A 19,180-nucleotide genomic window follows, 5' to 3' on the forward strand; every position below is an offset into this window, starting at 1 on the left:
CTGTCTCTGTCTGTCTCAGTCTGTCTCTGTCTGTCTCTGTCTGTCTCTGTCTGTCTCCAGTCTGTCTCTGTCTGTCTCTGTCTGTCTCTGTCTGTCTGTCTGTCTCTGTCTGTCTCTGTCTGTCTCTGTCTGTCTCTGTCTGTCTCCAGTCTGTCTCCAGTCTGTCTCAGTCTGTCTCTGTCTGTCTCCAGTCTGTCTCAGTCTGTCTCTGTCTGTCTCCAGTCTGTCTCTGTCTGTCTCTGTCTGTCTCTGTCTGTCTCCAGTCTGTCTCTGTCTGTCTCTGTCTGTCTCTGTCTGTCTCCAGTCTGTCTCTGTCTGTCTCTGTCTGTCTCTGTCTGTCTCTGTCTGTCTCTGTCTGTCTCCAGTCTGTCTCCAGTCTGTCTCTGTCTGTCTCCAGTCTGTCTCCAGTCTGTCTCTGTCTGTCTCCAGTCTGTCTCTGTCTGTCTCTGTCTGTCTCTGTCTGTCTCTGTCTGTCTCCAGTCTGTCTCCAGTCTGTCTCTGTCTGTCTCCAGTCTGTCTCCAGTCTGTCTCTGTCTGTCTCTGTCTGTCTGTCTGTCTCTGTCTGTCTCTGTCTGTCTCTGTCTGTCTCTGTCTCTCTCTGTCTGTCTCTGTCTGTCTCTGTCTGTCTCTGTCTGTCTCTGTCTGTCTCCAGTCTGTCTGTCTGTCTCTGTCTGTCTCTGTCTGTCTCCAGTCTGTCTGTCTGTCTCTGTCTGTCTCTGTCTGTCTGTCTGTCTCTGTCTGTCTCTGTCTGTCTCTGTCTGTCTCCAGTCTGTCTCTGTCTGTCTCTGTCTGTCTCCAGTCTGTCTCTGTCTGTCTGTCTGTCTCTGTCTGTCTCTGTCTGTCTCTGTCTGTCTCCAGTCTGTCTCTGTCTGTCTCCAGTCTGTCTCTGTCTGTCTCCAGTCTGTCTCTGTCTGTCTCTGTCTGTCTCTGTCTGTCTCCAGTCTGTCTCTGTCTGTCTCCAGTCTGTCTCTGTCTGTCTGTCTGTCTCTGTCTGTCTCAGTCTGTCTCTGTCTGTCTCCAGTCTGTCTCTGTCTGTCTCCTGTCTGTCTCTGTCTGTCTCTGTCTGTCTCTGTCTGTCTCTGTCTGTCTCCAGTCTGTCCTCTGTCTGTCTCTGTCTGTCTCAGTCTGTCTCTGTCTGTCTCTGTCTGTCTCTGTCTGTCTCTGTCTGTCTCCAGTCTGTCTCTGTCTGTCTCAGTCTGTCTCTGTCTGTCTCTGTCTGTCTCTGTCTGTCTCAGTCTGTCTCTGTCTGTCTCTGTCTGTCTCCAGTCTGTCTCTGTCTGTCTCTGTCTGTCTCTGTCTGTCTCAGTCTGTCTCTGTCTGTCTCTGTCTGTCTCCAGTCTGTCTCTGTCTGTCTCTGTCTGTCTCTGTCTGTCTCCAGTCTGTCTCTGTCTGTCTCTGTCTGTCTCCAGTCTGTCTCTGTCTGTCTCTGTCTCTCTCTGTCTGTCTCAGTCTGTCTCTGTCTGTCTCTGTCTGTCTCCAGTCTGTCTCTGTCTGTCTCTGTCTGTCTCCAGTCTGTCTCCAGTCTGTCTCTGTCTGTCTCTGTCTGTCTCCAGTCTGTCTCTGTCTGTCTCTGTCTGTCTGTCTGTCTGTCTCCAGTCTGTCTCTGTCTGTCTCTGTCTGTCTCTGTCTGTCTCCAGTCTGTCTCCAGTCTGTCTCTGTCTGTCTCCAGTCTGTCTCTGTCTGTCTCTGTCTGTCTGTCTGTCTCTGTCTGTCTCTGTCTCTCTCTGTCTGTCTCAGTCTGTCTCTGTCTGTCTCTGTCTGTCTCTGTCTGTCTCCAGTCTGTCTGTCTGTCTGTCTCCAGTCTGTCTGTCTGTCTCTGTCTGTCTCTGTCTGTCTGTCTGTCTCTGTCTGTCTCTGTCTCTCTCTGTCTGTCTCAGTCTGTCTCTGTCTGTCTCTGTCTGTCTCTGTCTGTCTCCAGTCTGTCTGTCTGTCTGTCTCAGTCTGTCTGTCTGTCTCTGTCTGTCTCTGTCTGTCTCCAGTCTGTCTCTGTCTGTCTCTGTCTGTCTGTCTGTCTGTCTCCAGTCTGTCTGTCTGTCTCTGTCTGTCTCCAGTCTGTCTGTCTGTCTCTGTCTGTCTCTGTCTGTCTGTCTGTCTCTGTCTGTCTCTGTCTGTCTCTGTCTGTCTCCAGTTCTGTCTCTGTCTGTCTCAGTCTGTCTCTGTCTGTCTCTGTCTGTCTGTCTGTCTCTGTCTGTCTCCAGTCTGTCTCTGTCTGTCTGTCTGTCTCAGTCTGTCTCCAGTCTGTCTCTGTCTGTCTCACCATGCGCTCACACTGCAGCGTCTGTCCGCTGCTGCAGGACGATCAGCTGCTGCTGCTGGACCGATGGAGGGAAACCGCTTCCTGTGGTGAAGCTGGGCGGGGGGGCGGGGCAGGAGGAGGAACAGCTGACCTGCAGATCTGATCCAGGACCTGCAGTCTGGAGAGAGCCGACCTTCAGTTTCCTCAGTTTTTCACTTTTAAACAGGAACTGAACCCATAAAGGCACAAACATGCTACTGAAACGGCCATCTGCTATTGGCTGGTCTGTGGTGCCAGGTGATGATGTCACCACCTGCTGTACTCCATAGGAGGTGACATCATCACCTGGATTCAGTGGTTCAGTAAAGGTTCAGTTAGGTGACAGACAGTCCGTCTCACCTGCTGAGTCAGCGGACCGTCAGCATCACTGTTCCTGTCTGCCGTCTCCATGGTTACCGGCCCGGAGTCAGATGGCTGCAGCATCCTCTCCTGCTCCTCCATGTTAGTCTGACACCACACACACACACACACACACGCACGCACGCACACACACACACACACATACACACACACACACAGGCAGCAGGATTAGAACTTAATTTATTTGTTATTCAGTCATTTTCCTCCATGTTGAACTTCATGTTCATTTTGTCTCTTCTCTGTGTTTTGGGTTAGGGTTGTGTGTGTGTGTGTGTGTGTTGAGTGTGTGTGTGTGTGGGGGGGGGGGGGGTAAAGGGGGTTGGATTTCATTTTCTCATTTCAGTATTTATATAAGTGATATGAAGCATCTACTGACAGTATAAACAGCTGTGTGGACGCTTTTGAAAAAAGAAAAATGCTTTATTTTTCCATTAAATATTTATTTAAAAATGAGTTGTGGAGCATGCAGTAGAATTTTATTTACATTTTGAGTCATGGCAAAGTATTAAAACAAATCCATTGTTTTTCAATAGAAATATTTATTGAAAATAAATGCAGCTTTGTGTACAATAGAAGGTGTGGCTGCAGGCCTTCAGTAGGACCTGATGATGTTTTGAGTCACATGATGTGGAAAACACGATGTGAAGTTCTTCATTTGCTCAGTAAAAAGCAGAGTGAACTCACAACACAATAAACAAAAATTAATTACACTTACAAAAATTGAAATATGTTTTTTTTCTTCACATAACTCAGGTTGATACAGCTTACTATCATGTTTTGTCATGAAAAATGTTTTTGTTTCAACCTGAAAAGGCGGTAATAAAGTGTATATGTTTTATTCTCCACTACATCACTGGTATCAAACTGAGCGCCATGTTGGGCAGAGAAGCTAACAGCTAGCTGCTGCAGGCTAACGACGTCAGAGTGAAAGTGTTAAGTGTCTCTGTTTAACCCTCAGTAGCAGTAAGCTAGCTGCTAGCTGCTAGCTGCTGTCTGCTGTCTGCCGTCACCAGCTCGCGCGGAGCGGCTGGAGTATTTATATCAGGCTGAAAATGAAAACGAGTCTACTCAACCTCGTCTTCAGTCCGCTTCCTCCTCCTTCTTCTTCTATGTTTTTCTTTGCGGCAGAGTCGGCTGCCTCGTTCCCGTCCACGACAAAACGCTTTCGCCTTTCTGCATTAGGACGCTGTACGTGGCTTGTTTGACCCTCTGAGGACTCCGTCGTTTGGATTAAAGTTGCAGTAACTAATTTCTACCGCGGAGTGGCGCTGCTCTGTCTGGAAAAAACAACAGTGACATATTACTTTGTGTCTTTCTCTCTCTCTCTCTCTCTCTCTGTGTGTGTGTGTGTGTGTGTGGGTCTGTGTGTGTGTGTGTGTGTGTGTGTGTGTGTGTGTGTGGTCAGTGTGGAGAGAGCTTTAAAACACAGCAGACCATAATAATGTTGGAAGTGAATTGGTGGAGGTACAGCAGCAGGTGGTGCAGGTGCTGCTGCACTGAGAGTAGAGTAGAGTAGAACAGAATAGAACAGAACAGAATAGAAGACAGACTTTGGTTCCCATGAGTTTTCCAAACAATCCTCCAGTCTGTGTCTCTGCTAAAACCCCGACGCCACAGTCAGCATTCCTACAAGGTGTGTGTGTGTGTGTGTGTGTGTGTCAGTCTGCTGTAATAACAGCTGATCCTGTGTGAAGGCTTTTAAACCAACAGAGCAGCAGGCAGACTGGACTGCAGAGAGACGGTGCAGTACAGTAGTATTTGTACACTGCAGTACTACAGTACTACAGTACTACAGTACTACTACAGCTGAAACTCTGAGTCACAGTACTTTGTGTTTCTTTGCTCCGGGCGTCTTGATGTGAAACTGAAGGAGAAGCTGGAAGTTAAAGGAGAAATCCACCAAAACACTGTGACTGTTAAATCAGCTGTTGATGTGCTTTACACTCCTGGATCCATGCAGCAGTTTGCTGTATTCTTCTTCTACACATTGTGTTCTACATGATCAATACTGAATATCATAAAATGTTAAAGGAACCTTTCAGCTGGTGTTTGATGCAGAACATGTGATGTAATCCATACATTATGACTGAGTGTGTTTGATTTGTTGAACTGTCTTTTATTTGATTCATGTTTGATTTATAATGTTTAGTCGAGACAAACTGTTAGAAGAGAAGACAGTTAGAAGTTCTTACATTAGAATTTCTTTTTTATTTCTCTTAGAATTTAATGGACTTCAGTTCTGTTTGCTGTCATTCCAGTTCAGTTCACATTCTGTTTCCTACAGCTGGGAGACTTTCACCCTGCAGCAGCTGGACGGGGTTTAACATGAACTCTCAGTTCAGTCTGGCAGGTTAAAGCTCCATATTCTCACTGTGAGTTTTATTTTGTGTCTTTCTGTCCATTCAGAGCTGTGTGTGTGGTGTCATGAACCAAAAACACTCTCAATCCATTTCTCCACGTTCATTTTCCAGCATCTCTCTGAGCCTTACCAAGAACAGGCCGTTTCTGTCTCCGTGTCTTTAAGGCTCATTAATATTAACGACCCTCCGTTCCGATCGGCTAACCGTTTCGAGAGCGAAACGTGAGACGCCGCGGCCCGGCGGCTACAGGTAGGGAAAACTCTCCGGTAATAAACGATGACGACCGCTCGACCGCTTTGAAAAAAACACTTTGTTAGTCTATTATTTCTTACAGAAATGATAATGAGCGAACCTTTGTGACGCCGCAAAGTTACGGAAGTCCAAACGGCTCGTTTAGAGGCTCGCTTTTCTAATATGGATTGTGTGGATTTAGTTTTGATACTTTCACCATGTTTAGATACACATCCAACTCCTTTATCATCACAGAGGAGAGGGAGTCCTGTTTACACCATGTGGGACCTTAAAGTTTTCTAGTTCATTACAGCAAAAGCTACACACAGAACTAGAACAGATAGACCGGTCATTCTCATTCAGATCAGCGTTCCCGGACGGTCGGAGCGGCGGCCATCTTGCTGTGACCCGTCGGACTAGCTTCTGTATAAAGAGACTCACAGCAAGTCACTGAGCTGAGAGGTTTTACAGCAAGAACCAAAGCAGCTTCTCTCCTTGCTGCCATGTTGACTAGAAGAGCCAGAGAGAGAAGTCCAGTCTGTGATGAAGCTACGTTACAAGACCAGAGTCCAGACATTTGGATTCAGCAGGAGGTCAAAGGTCAGAGGTCACAGCAGCCTGACAGCGGGTGGAGCGAAATATTCCTGTGAGCTGAGAATTATCATGATGATGGAGACATGAAGGGAAAGATATAGTGTGTGTTAGTGATGATAATGATGTTAGTGTGTGTGTGTGTGTGTGTGTGTGTGTAAGCCTGTTTGAACAGGCTCCCTCTCTTGTGTCCGTGTGAACAGATCTGGCAGAGCGTTCACAAAAAACACACAATGGACCGGCCAGGGTGTGTGTGTGTGTGTGTGTGTGTGTGTGTGTGTGTGTGTGTTGGTGGGGTTCAAGACTGCATGACTGCACCGGTTCAATCACCCAACCATTACCACTGCAGGAGACACACACACACACACACACACAGCCACTGAACTCTTCATTCCAGTCCTGACCTCTGTGTGTGTGTGTGTGTGTGTGTGTGTGTGTGTGTGTGTGTGCAGAGGAAATAACGCTGATAACAACAAGAAATAAAGACAGGAAGTAGCTCTAATTGGTCATACAGGTGTTTATTGTTGCCATGGTGACTGATGAGAAGTTTCCAGAGACTTTATGAGTTCATGTTCAGTCAAAGAGAAACAAACTGAAGTGAAACACAGATCTGTCAAACAGTAACAGTCAGACTGTAACAGCTGCACTACCGGCGTGATGTCACGCCGCCGTCAGCGCCGCACCGGCGTGATGTCGTGCCACACCGGCGTGATGTCACGCCGCCGTCAGCGCCGCACCGGCGTGATGTCGCGCCGCACCGGCGTGATGTCACGCCGCCGTCAGCGCCGCACCGGCGTGATGTCGTGCCGCACCGGCGTGATGTCACGCCGCCGTCAGCGCCGCACCGGCGGCGTTCTCCTGCTCCACAGAGCACGTTGACTTCTGAATGGATTCACCAGAAAACAATCAACTCAACTTTATCTCAGTGAGGGAGAACGCTGCGTCAGCCGTCGAGAATTGAACCTCGGCCATTTTTTAGCTCGGACGCAACGCAGCGCGAGCAGTGGAGCAACGTTCACTGCTGCTGAAGGAATCCTTCCTCTGATGGCTGACGGCCGACAGCTGCAGTGGAGCAGAGCCGTGAGTCTGTTACTGACTGACTCAGTCTGTTACTGACTGACTCAGTCTGTTACTGACTCAGTCTGTTACTGACTCAGTCTGTTACTGACTGACTCAGTCTGTTACAGACTCAGTCTGTTACTGACTGACTCAGTCTGTTACTGACTCAGTCTCTTACTGACTGACTCAGTCTGTTACAGACTCAGTCAGTAACAGACTGAGTCAGCTCTGTTACAGACTGACTCAGTCTGTAACAGAGCTGAGTCAGTCAGTTACTGACTGAGTCTGTTACTGACTGAGTCTGTTACTGACTGACTCAGTCTGTTACTGACTCAGTCAGTAACAGACTGAGTCAGCTCTGTTACAGACTGACTCAGTCTGTAACAGACTGAGTCAGTCAGTAACAGACTCAGTCAGTAACAGACTCAGTCAGTAACTGACTGACTCAGCTCTGTTACAGACTGACTCAGTCTGTTACAGACACATTTTACATGTTATTTCCAACAATCTGCTGTTTCATATACAAACAGCCCTTTTTAAAGCAGAAACACGACAACACGTCAGTCAGCTGACGGTCAGTTTGATTTGAGCCGTTTTGCATCCCCACCTGAAGTAAAGCAGGTGGAGAGTTTCACTCCAAAATGAAATACAAAGAGTATTATTGCAGTTGTTGTCTATCTGAAGGAAACCTGCAGAAAAACACACAGCAACAGACTGTTTACATCCAGCATGACAGACAGACAGACAGACAGACAGCATGACAGACAGACAGACAGACAGACAGCATGACAGACAGGCAGACAGACAGACAGACAGACAGACAGACAGACAGACAGACAGACAGACAGTTTTGATGTTTGGATTCTGAAGAAAATCCGCGTCCTGAACTGATTGATTGATTTGATTAACGTCATGATAACTGAAATTTGGAGGAGGAAGAAGGAGGACTGGAAAAGTTAGAAGAACTCAGTATTGTGAGTTCAGCTGGTTCTGGATCAGCTGGTTCTGGATCAGCTGGTTCTGGATCAGCTGGTTCTGGATCAGCTGGTTCTGGATCATCGCTTTGGCAAAGGTCTAGCTATAGAACTGGAGGGAACAGATCTGCCATTCCCATTCAAATCAACACCAGTTCATCTGTAAGTTCAAATCAGACTCAGTACCGAAGAGGCTGGTTTGAGTCTGATTTGTGCAGCTACCTTTTCACATCGACCAATCACAGGTCACGCTTCTTGAAAATGCCAAAGACTGTCTATGTTTCAGGAGAGGAATCACTCCACAGTAGAAATCTCAGCCTCAGAGGACTTTGGGTTTGAGTTTAATTTGGTCCAAATTAACTTTCTTATGTAAATAGAAACAGAACAAATGGGGGGTGTTTAAATAAGACTGTCCAGTAGAAATATGTGATGAAAATGAAAATGTGTTTAACCCCATTTGTTCGTTTCTTATTTCTATTCTATTTTTCTTTGCTGTATCCTCACACTGTTTCCTACTGCAACAACCTGACTTCCTCACAAGCATCAATCAAGTTTCATCTTTTTAACCCAAACACATTCAGATCAGACTCCGGTCCGTTTCCTGTTCCCGGAAGTGGATCCAGAACGCTCGATCATGCCCCCTCCCGATGTCGATGTGATTGGACGGCGGTGCGTCTACTGTCTGAGCTGATTGGACGGTTTGGTGAGGAGGCTGAAGGCGGAGCTGCTGTTGGACACGAAGTTCACCTTGTTCCTGTCTGGAGCCTCAAACACGACAGAGACACACTGCTGACGACTGGAGAGAGAGAGAGAGAGGGAGAGAGAGAGAGAGAGAGGGAGAGAGAGAGAGAGAGAGAGGGAGAGAGAGAGAGAGAAAGAGAGAGAGAGAGAGAGAGAGACAGAGAGACAGAGAGAGAGAGAGAGGGAGAGACAGAGAGAGAGAGAGAGGGAGAGAGAGAGAGAGAGAGAGAGAGAGAGAGGGAGAGAGAGAGAGAGAGAGAGAGAGAGAGAGAGAGAGAGAGAGAGGAGAGAGAGAGAGAGAGAGAGAGAGAGGGAGAGAGAGACAGAGGGAGACAGAGAGAGAAAGAGAGAGAGAAAGAGAGAGAGAGAGAGAGAGAGAGACAGAGAGAGACAGAGAGAGAAAGAGAGAGAGAAAGAGAGAGAGAAAGAGAGAGAGAGAGAGAGAGAGACAGAGAGACAGAGAGAGAGAGAGAGGGAGAGACAGAGAGAGAGAGAGAGATTAGCTGGCTATTGGACCAGAGTAACCAACCCAAATTAAGAAACACTTTGGCTGTAAAGGCTTTGTAGTTTATTCATCAACCTGCAGCAGCAGCTGAGTCTCATGATGGAGGAACATGTAGAACTGTGTGTTAGTTAATAAAGTGTAAATCTGTAGAACTGTGTGTTAGTTAATAAAGTGTAAATCTGTAGAACTGTGTGTTAGTTAATAAAGTGTAAATCTGTAGAAGCAGCTAGAAGCAGAGAGCAGCTGAGTCAGCTTGTTGTGGTGTGGCTGTAGATCCATTCAGTAACGTTCTCAGTAAAAGTGAATAGTGTGATAAGGTGGATTTGGTTACTGTGACACAGTAAACTGTCTTGTCTTTAGCCCTAGTCTCTACTCCAAAACACTCTGAGTTGTAGCTTGAGAAGAGTCAGCTCAGTTAAAGGATAAGGCCGATGCTTTTTAATGCATTTCTTATCGTCAACAAATCCTATGAAAATAACAAAATCAACAATGTGTTTGCTCTCCTCTCATTACTTTCCGACTTTCCCTCGTTCCCTTTTCAGCCGTCAACCTGGAAGTCATTGGCTCCAATTGTAAGCTAAAAACCTTTAAATACAGCTCACAAAGACATAGTTTACATTTTAAAAATCGCTAACTGTTACCATGAAAAGTCAGACTGTTGTAGTTATTACCAAATCAAATTCAAACGGGAACAAATTCTTCATTACGCCGGGGACTATTTTCTGTGCTACGGAACTACTTTCCTGAGATGAAAACGTGTTTACGGTCGGCTTATTAAGTCGTTTGAGGAAAAAGTCGTCCGGCCCGGTGCATCGTGATGATGAAATATGCTGCAGAGCAGCAGCATGGCTCTGTGACGGGGTTTAATAGTTTTTAATACAATGCAGTTCTATGGCTGCTGGGACATGAGGCTGCACTGGGACCGCTGCATGGACCAGACTTGTTGGCAGAACAAATTCATTGCTGATTTTCATAGGATTTGTTGACGGTAAGAAATGCATTAAAAACCACCAGACTTATCCTTTAACCTGAACAAACTGTTACCTAGCTAACTAGCCAGCAGAGACACTGATGTTAATGTGAACATGCTAACGCTAGCTGCCACTAGCTACGTTAGCTAGTGTGTTAATCAGATGTGTTAACAACAAGACAGTGATGTTAGCTGACCAGATAATGGTTAGCTAGCTAACAAGCTGACATCTAAACACTACAGGCAGCATTGTACTGACTGTGGCTGGTCAGTGAACACCTTCACTCTCTCGCAGCCCTCCGGAGGCTCCCGCTTGAACAGGAAGCTGTTGTTGGGTTTGGGAGACGAGGAGAACTGAGGCACAGGAGAACTCACGCTCCGGTCTGGAGAGGAGAGACAGTAGAACAACATTAGAATACAGTAGAACACACAGGAAGACAGTAGAACAACATTAGAATACAGTAGAACACACAGGAAGACAGTAGAAGACGGACATGTACTTAAGGAGAGCAGGACAGTTTGCTGCTAACAACAAACTCTCCACTTCTGTACCAGAGAGTTATATCAACCTACTATCTTTACATCATGCACCCTGTGTCCTACCTCCTACACCCTGTGTCCTACATCCTACCTCCTACACCCTGTGTCCTACATCCTACACCCTGTGTCCTACCTCCTACACCCTGTGTCCTACATCCTACCTCCTACACCCTGTGTCCTACATCCTACACCCTGTGTCCTACCTCCTACACCCTGTGTCCTACATCCTACCTCCTACACCCTGTGTCCTACATCCTACACCCTGTGTCCTACATCCTACCTCCTACACCCTGTGTCCTACCTCCTACACCCTGTGTCCTACATCCTACCTCCTACACCCTGTGTCCTACCTCCTACACCCTGTGTCCTACATCCTACCTCCTACACCCTGTGTCCTACCTCCTACACCCTGTGTCCTACATCCTACCTCCTACACCCTGTGTCCTACATCCTACACCCTGTGTCCTACCTCCTACACCCTGTGTCCTACATCCTACCTCCTACACCCTGTGTCCTACATCCTACACCCTGTGTCCTACCTCCTACACCCTGTGTCCTACATCCTACCTCCTACACCCTGTGTCCTACATCCTACACCCTGTGTCCTACATCCTACCTCCTACACCCTGTGTCCTACCTCCTACACCCTGTGTCCTACATCCTACCTCCTACACCCTGTGTCCTACCTCCTACACCCTGTGTCCTACATCCTACCTCCTACACCCTGTGTCCTACCTCCTACACCCTGTGTCCTACATCCTACCTCCTACACCCTGTGTCCTACATCCTACCTCCTACACCCTGTGTCCTACCTCCTACACCCTGTGTCCTACATCCTACCTCCTACACCGTGTCCTACGTTACCTCCTACACCCTGTGTCCTACATCCTACCTCCTACACCCTGTGTCCTACATCCTACACCCTGTGTCCTACATCCTACCTCCTACACCCTGTGTCCTACATCCTACACCCTGTCCTACATCCTACCTCCTACACCCTGTGTCCTACCTCCTACACCCTGTGTCCTACATCCTACCTCCTACACCCTGTGTCCTACATCTTACCTCCTACACCCTGTGTCCTACATCCTACACCCTGTGTCCTACATCCTACCTCCTACACCCTGTGTCCTACATCCTACCTCCTACACCCTGTGTCCTACATCCTACACCCTGTGTCCTACATCCTACCTCCTACACCCTGTGTCCTACATCATGCACCCTGTGTCCTACATCCTACCTCCTACACCCTGTGTCATACATCCTACCTCCTACACCCTGTGTCCTACCTCCTACACCCTGTGTCCTACATCCTACCTCCTACACCCTGTGTCCTACATCCTACCTCCTACACCCTACACCCTGTGTCCTACATCCTACCTCCTACACCCTGTGTCCTACATCCTACACCCTGTGTCCTACATCCTACACCCTGTGTCCTACATCCTACCTCCTACACCCTGTGTCCTACCTCCTACACCCTGTGTCCTACATCCTACCTCCTACACCCTGTGTCCTACATCCTACCTCCTACACCCTGTGTCCTACCTCCTACACCCTGTGTCCTACATCCTACCTCCTACACCCTGTGTCCTACATCCTACACCCTGTGTCCTACATCCTACCTCCTACACCCTGTCCTACATCCTACACCCTGTCCTACATCCTACATCCTACACCCTGTGTCCTACATCCTACACCCTGTGTCCTACGTCCTACCTCCTACACCCTGTGTCCTACATCCTACCTCCTACACCCTGTGTCCTACATCCTACCTCCTACACCCTGTGTCCTACATCCTACACCCTGTGTCCTACATCCTACCTCCTACACCCTGTGTCCTACATCCTACACCCTGTGTCCTACATCCTACCTCCTACACCCTGTGTCCTACATCCTACACCCTGTGTCCTACATCCTACCTCCTACACCCTGTGTCCTACATCCTACACCCTGTGTCCTACCTCCTACACCCTGTGTCCTACCTCCTACACCCTGTGTCCTACATCCTACCTCCTACACTCTGTGTCCTACATCCTACCTCCTACACCCTACATCCTACCTCCTACACCCTGTGTCCTACCTCCTACACTCTGTGTCCTACATCCTACCTCCTACACCGTGTCCTACATCCTACCTCCTACACTCTGTGTCCTACATCCTACCTCCTACACCGTGTCCTACATCCTACCTCCTACACCCTGTGTCCTACATCCTACCTCCTACACCCTGTGTCCTACATCCTACCTCCTACATCCTGTGTCCTATGTCTGCCGACTGCTCTGCTTTTCCAGTTCCACACTTGTTGTTTACAGCTGTACTACCGCACCAGCACACTGTCAGTGAAGGCTGTGTTCTTATTGGTCACTCAATGACACTGTCATAACATCACATTATAACGCATGCTAACGCCACATGGTAACGCCACATGGTAACGCCACATGGTAACGCCACATGCTAACGCCACATGCTAACGCCACATGCTAACGCCACATGGTAACGCCACATGGTAACGCCACATGGTAACGCCACATGGTAACACCACATGCTAACGCCACATGGTAACGCCACATGGTAACGCCACATGGTAACGCCACATGGTAACACCACATGCTAACACCACATGCTAACACCACATGGTAACACCACATGGTAACCCCCCCCCCCACACACACACACACACCTCTGTCTCTCTCGTCCAGCAGCTCCTCGCTGCAACATGGCGGACTCTCTTCCTCCTCGGCGGCAGACAGGAAGGAAGGAGATATGGAGTGGGCGTGGCTACTGCTGTCGTTGCTACGGTTACCGGAGGTGATGTCGGAGGCGGAGTTCGGCGTCTGGGTGTCGACGGTTCGAGAGGCGCTGTGTGATTGGTGGAGAGGGGAGGGCAGGCTGGAATGTGATTGGAGGAGGGGAGGAGGGGGGCGGCGACCGTCAGGGATTTCTTCCTGCTGCTGGAGAGAAGACAATTATTATTATTATTAGCATTAATATTAGATGACTCAGATTCATTTACATTATTAACTTACATACATCTGACATTATTATTAATAGAGAGCTGCTAAATCATTATTACTCTAACTCAGCTGTCTGACTCACTCAATTATATTAATACTCATACAGACTCATTAATATTAATATTACATTAAAATTAATACAGAGCTTCTAAATCCTTCTACATTACTCAAACTCAGGCGTCTCACTTACAAAATCCTATTAATATTAACATGACTTAACTTACATTAATATTCCACTATTATTAATAGTGAGTTCCTGAATCATATTAATGTTCTGTAACTGACTAATAAATCATATTAATAGCACATTAATATTACTCTGTATCACATGCATCATTTGCATTAGCGCACACACACACACACACACACACACCCTGCCGCCTCACCGCGCTGTGTGTGTGTGTGTGTGTGTGTGTGATGGTGATCCTCTCGATCTCCTGGTTCAGACCCTCCAGGCTGCTCTGCAGGCGGATCACCGTCGCCTTGGAGACCGGGCGAGAGAGCAACACACACCTGGAGACTGGAGCCTGGAGAGAGAGAGAGAGAGAGGAGAGAGAGAGAGAGAGAGAGAGAGAGAGAGAGAATTAAACTATTAACTGTTAAGGATTTAGATTTCATAAATTTAATTCATAAGTTATTAATAATTTAATTCATAAGTTTCATAATTTGAATCACACAATTCAGAGGGTTAATTCACATATCGTTTCTGTTAAATTTTGTGTTTAAGGTTTGTGTTTAATTCTGCATAAACATTCTTCACTGGATATTTTACTCAAAAACATATTGTTGTTTTTATGTTTCCTCTTGCTTTGGCAACACTGACACCGTCATTCATCCAACACAGGACTTTGATATAAATGTGTTCTGCTGTTCTGCTGTCTGCCACCAGGGGGCGACAGACCACTCACTTTACTCAATACAAACTCATCTACTTTGTGCAACTGAGTTCAGACCAGTCACATAAACTTTCACATGACCTGTGAACACACACACACACACACACACACTCACACACACAGACACACACACACACACACACACACACACACACTCACACACTCACACACTCACACACACACTCACAGGCTGTGTGTTTAGATCTGTGTCATGTCGATCCCCATCCAAATAAACCAGCGTGTTATGACAGCGCTGTACCAGCCTGTGTGTGTGTGTGTGTGTGTGTGTGTGTGTGTGTGTGTGCGCACCCACCCAGCTGCTAGCTATTATAGCTAATATGAAGCAGAGTCAAACACACACACAGAAAGAGAGAGACAGAGAGAGAGAGAGAGAGAGAGACAGAGGGAGAGAGAGACAGAGAGAGACAGAGAGAGAGAGCAACAGAGAGAGAGAGAGAGAGAGAGAGAGACAGAGAGAGAGAGAGAGAGACAGAGGGAGAGAGAGAGACAGAGAGAGACAGAGAGAGAGAGCAACAGAGAGAGACAGAGAGAGAGAGAGACAGAGAGAGAGAGAGAGACAGAGGGAGAGAGAGTATGTGTCAGTGAGTGCAGAGGAAGGAAGGAGGCTTGGAGGAGGAATGCAGACAGGAAGTCCGTCAGCTGGACTCGAACCAGCGGCGGTCTGCAGAGTCGGAGCGGTGATCCTGGAGCTCATCACAGATCACCTGTCAATCAAACAGTGTGGGCGGAGCTTGGATTTTCTGTTGATGCAGTTTGAGTTTCTCTTTTCTTTGTCCTGTCATGCTAACTACCCAGACTGATGTCACCTGCTCACACCAGGTCTCATGGAGGAGGTCTCTGTCCAGACCCTGCGCACCCTGGGGTCCCTCAGGGCTCAGTCCTGGGGCCCCTCAGGGCTCTGTCCTGGGGTCCCTCAGGGCTCAGTCCCGGGGCCCCTCAGGGCTCTGTCCTGGGGCCCCTCAGGGCTCAGTCCTGGGGCCCCTGCTATTCTCTCTCTATACTAAATGCCTCGGCCATGTGATCCCCTCTCCTGTCACCTCTCCTCCCCCTCAGATACAAACTGATGGAGCGTCTCCTCATGTCTGTTCTCCACCTCAAGCTCAATCCTGACAAGACGGAGCTACTCTTTCTCCCAGGGAACGAGGAAACACTGTCCTCTCACAGACCTCCATCACCATGGCAACACTGTGTTTCCCTCTCAGACTGCCAAGAACCTCGGGGTGATCCTGGACCAGCTGACGACCCGCTCCTGCAGGTTCTCCCTCTGTAACATCCGCAAAATTGGCCCGTTCCTTACGAGGGAAGCGTCTCAGCTCCTGGTCCAGGTTCTGGTCCTCTCCCTCCTGGACTCCTGCAGCCTCTTCTGGCCGGGCGACCCTCTGCCATCAGACCTTTACAGCCAATCAGAACGCTGCAGCCCGTCTGGTGTTCAACCAAACCAAAACTCTCTCCTGTCTCTCCCCTCTTCCGGTCGCTTCACTGGCTTCCATCTCTGCTGCATCAGATTCAAGATCCTGGTCCTCTCCTACAGACCAGACCGCCTCCCTATCTGCTGGTCAGGTTCAGACTCCACCTCCCTCCCTCCCTCCGCTCCTCCGCCCTCGCAGGTCGCCTCCCTCCCTCCCTCCGCTCCTCCGCCCTCGCAGGTCGCCTCCCTCCCTCCCTCCGCTCCTCCACCCTCGCAGGTCGCCTCCCTCCCTCCCTCCGCTCCTCCACCCTCGCAGGTCGCCTCCCTCCCTCCCTCCGCTCCTCCACCCTCGCAGGTCGCCTCCCTCCCTCCCTCCGCTCCTCCACCCTCGCAGGTCGCCTCCCTCCCTCCCTCCGCTCCTCCACCCTCGCAGGTCGCCTCCCTCCCTCCGCTCCTCCGCCCTCGCAGGTCGCCTCCCTCCCTCCGCTCCTCCACCCTGGCAGGTCGCCTCCCTCCCTCCCTCCGCTCCTCCGCCCTCGCAGGTCGCCTCCCTCCCTCCCTCCGCTCCTCCACCCTGGCAGGTCGCCTCCCTCCCTCCCTCCGCTCCTCCGCCCTGGCAGGTCGCCTCCCTCCCTCCGCTCCTCCGCCCTCGCAGGTCGCCTCCCTCCCTCCCTCCGCTCCTCCACCCTGGCAGGTCGCCTCCCTCCCTCCCTCCGCTCCTCCGCCCTCGCAGGTCGCCTCCCTCCCTCCCTCCGCTCCTCCACCCTGGCAGGTCGCCTCCCTCCCTCCCTCCGCTCCTCCACCCTGGCAGGTCGCCTCCCTCCCTCCGCTCCTCCGCCCTGGCAGGTCGCCTCCCTCCCTCCCTCCGCTCCTCCGCCCTCACAGGTCGCCTCCCTCCCTCCCTCCGCTCCTCCGCCCTGGCAGGTCGCCTCCCTCCCTCCCTCCGCTCCTCCGCCCTCGCAGGTCGCCTCCCTCCCTCCGCTCCTCCGCCCTCGCAGGTCGCCTCCCTCCCTCCGCTCCTCCGCCCTGGCAGGTCGCCTCCCTCCCTCCGCTCCTCCGCCCTCGCAGGTCGCCTCCCTCCCTCCGCTCCTCCGCCCTGGCAGGTCGCCTCCCTCCCTCCGCTCCTCCGCCCTGGCAGGTCGCCTCCCTCCCTCCGCTCCTCCACCCTGGCAGGTCGCCTCCCTCCCTCCCTCCGCTCCTCCGCCCTCACAGGTCGCCTCCCTCCCTCCCTCCGCTCCTCCACCCTGGCAGGTCGCCTCCCTCCCTCCCTCCGCTCCTCCGCCCTCGCAGGTCGCCTCCCTCCCTCCGCTCCTCCGCCCTCGCAGGTCGCCTCCCTCCCTCCGCTCCTCCACCCTGGCAGGTCGCCTCCCTCCCTCCGCTCCTCCGCCCTGGCAGGTCGCCTCCCTCCCTCCCTCCGCTCCTCCGCCCTCGCAGGTCGCCTCCCTCCCTCCGCTCCTCCGCCCTCGCAGGTCGCCTCCCTCCCTCCGCTCCTCCGCCCTGGCAGGTCGCCTCCCTCCCTCCCTCTGCTCCTCCACCCTGGCAGGTCGCCTCCCTCCCTCCGCTCCTCCGCCCTCGCAGGTCGCCTCCCTCCCTCCGCTCCTCCACCCTGGCAGGTCGCCTCCCTCCCTCTGCTCCTCCGCCCTCGCAGGTCGCCTCCCTCCCTCCCTCCGCTCCTCCACCCTGGCAGGTCGCCTCCCTCCCTCCGCTCCTCCGCCCTCGCAGGTCGCCTCCCTCCCTCCCTCCGCTCCTCCGCCCTCGCAGGTCGCCTCCCTCCCTCCCTCCGCTCCTCCGCCCTCGCAGGTCGCCTCCCTCCCTCCCTCCGCTCCTCCGCCCTCGCAGGTCGCCTCCCTCCCTCCCTCCGCTCCTCCGCCCTCGCAGGTCGCCTCCCTCCCTCTGCTCCTCCACCCTGGCAGGTCGCCTCCCTCCCTCCCTCCGCTCCTCCGCCCTCGCAGGTCGCCTCCCTCCCTCCCTCCGCTCCTCCGCCCTCGCAGGTCGCCTCCCTCCCTCTGCTCCTCCACCCTGGCAGGTCGCCTCCCTCCCTCCGCTCCTCCACCCTGGCAGGTCGCCTCCCTCCCTCCCTCCACTCCTCCACCCTCGCAGGTCGCCTCCCTCCCTCCGCTCCTCCACCCTGGCAGGTCGCCTCCCTCCCTCCCTCCACTCCTCCACCCTCGCAGGTCGCCTCCCTCCCTCCGCTCCTCCACCCTCGCAGGTCGCCTCCCTCCCTCCCTCCGCTCCTCCACCCTCGCAGGTCGCCTCCCTCCCTCCCTCTGCTCCTCCACCCTGGCAGGTCGCCTCCCTCCCTCCCTCCGCTCCTCCACCCTGGCAGGTCGCCTCCCTCCCTCCCTCCGCTCCTCCACCCTGGCAGGTCGCCTCCCTCCCTCCCTCCGCTCCTCCACCCTCGCAGGTCGCCTCGCCCCTCCATCGCTAAGTCGCTCATCCCGGTCGCGACTCTTCTCCTCCCTGGCGCCACAATGGTGGAACGAGCTCCGCCCCCTTCTGTCAGAACGGCCCAATCACTGCCCATCTTGCAGCGGAAACTAAAGACACACCTCTTCAACTAGCCTATCTTCTTACCCTTCTTTAAATAAATAAATAAAATTAAACGAATGCTACTTATTCCTATTAAAAGGCTTAGCTGATGAAGACTGTTGACAAAATGCACTTACTGTAAGTCGCTTGGACAAAAGCGTCAGCTGAATGACATCATGTAATGTAATGTAATGTAATGTAATGTAATGTAATGGAAACAAATCTACCCTATCAGAGGGCTGGACGATATGGTTGAAATCAATATCATGATAATCATAAGGATTTTTCTCGATATCAGTATATATCACGATATGGTTCATGTATGCGAAATCACGTTAAATAATCAAATTAATGTTCATCTCATTGAACCGAATGGTAATGTTAGGTGTGATGTCAAAACTGAAATTTTCAAATAATATTCCTACCATACCTCATTTTATCAGAGTTTTTAAGTAAAGTTTGCTTGTCATCATCAATTTAGACAGCAGAAATGTGTCACGATATTAAAATATCTTCATATCATCACTAGGGCTGAACAGTTAATCGAAATTTTATCAAAATCGCAATATGGCCTACTGCAATTTTCAAATCGCAGGAGGCGCAATATTCGTTAAAGGCGAAATGTGTCAAAATACCATTTTAAATTAAATATTGTGGTGCTGCAGAGATGTCCTGCCTACAC

General features: G+C 50.9%; 1 protein-coding gene and 1 long non-coding RNA gene across 2 annotated transcripts; both read right to left on the bottom strand.

Annotated features, from left to right (window-relative positions):
- Positions 1-2,351: 2,351 nt before the first annotated feature.
- Positions 2,352-3,765, bottom strand: LOC144538452 (uncharacterized). Its single transcript, XR_013504279.1, has 3 exons — positions 3,730-3,765; positions 2,636-2,743; positions 2,352-2,414 (listed from the first exon to the last, which is right to left on the bottom strand). It is a non-coding gene; the product is annotated as an uncharacterized LOC144538452 (long non-coding RNA).
- Positions 3,766-7,373: 3,608 nt separating this feature from the next.
- On the bottom strand, positions 7,374-15,940 carry LOC139926761 (protein FAM117B-like; the record flags this gene model as incomplete). The annotated part of the gene is made up of 5 exons (XM_078282499.1): positions 7,374-8,667; positions 10,347-10,470; positions 13,311-13,581; positions 14,031-14,171; positions 15,728-15,940. Coding segments are annotated over 5 exons (870 nt in total), but the record flags the coding sequence as incomplete, so codon positions are not given.
- Between the last annotated feature and the right edge of the window lie 3,240 nt (positions 15,941-19,180).

Source organism: Centroberyx gerrardi, unplaced genomic scaffold (assembly GCF_048128805.1).
Source record: "Centroberyx gerrardi isolate f3 unplaced genomic scaffold, fCenGer3.hap1.cur.20231027 Scaffold_190, whole genome shotgun sequence".
Classification (NCBI taxonomy): Eukaryota; Metazoa; Chordata; class Actinopteri; order Beryciformes; family Berycidae; genus Centroberyx; species Centroberyx gerrardi.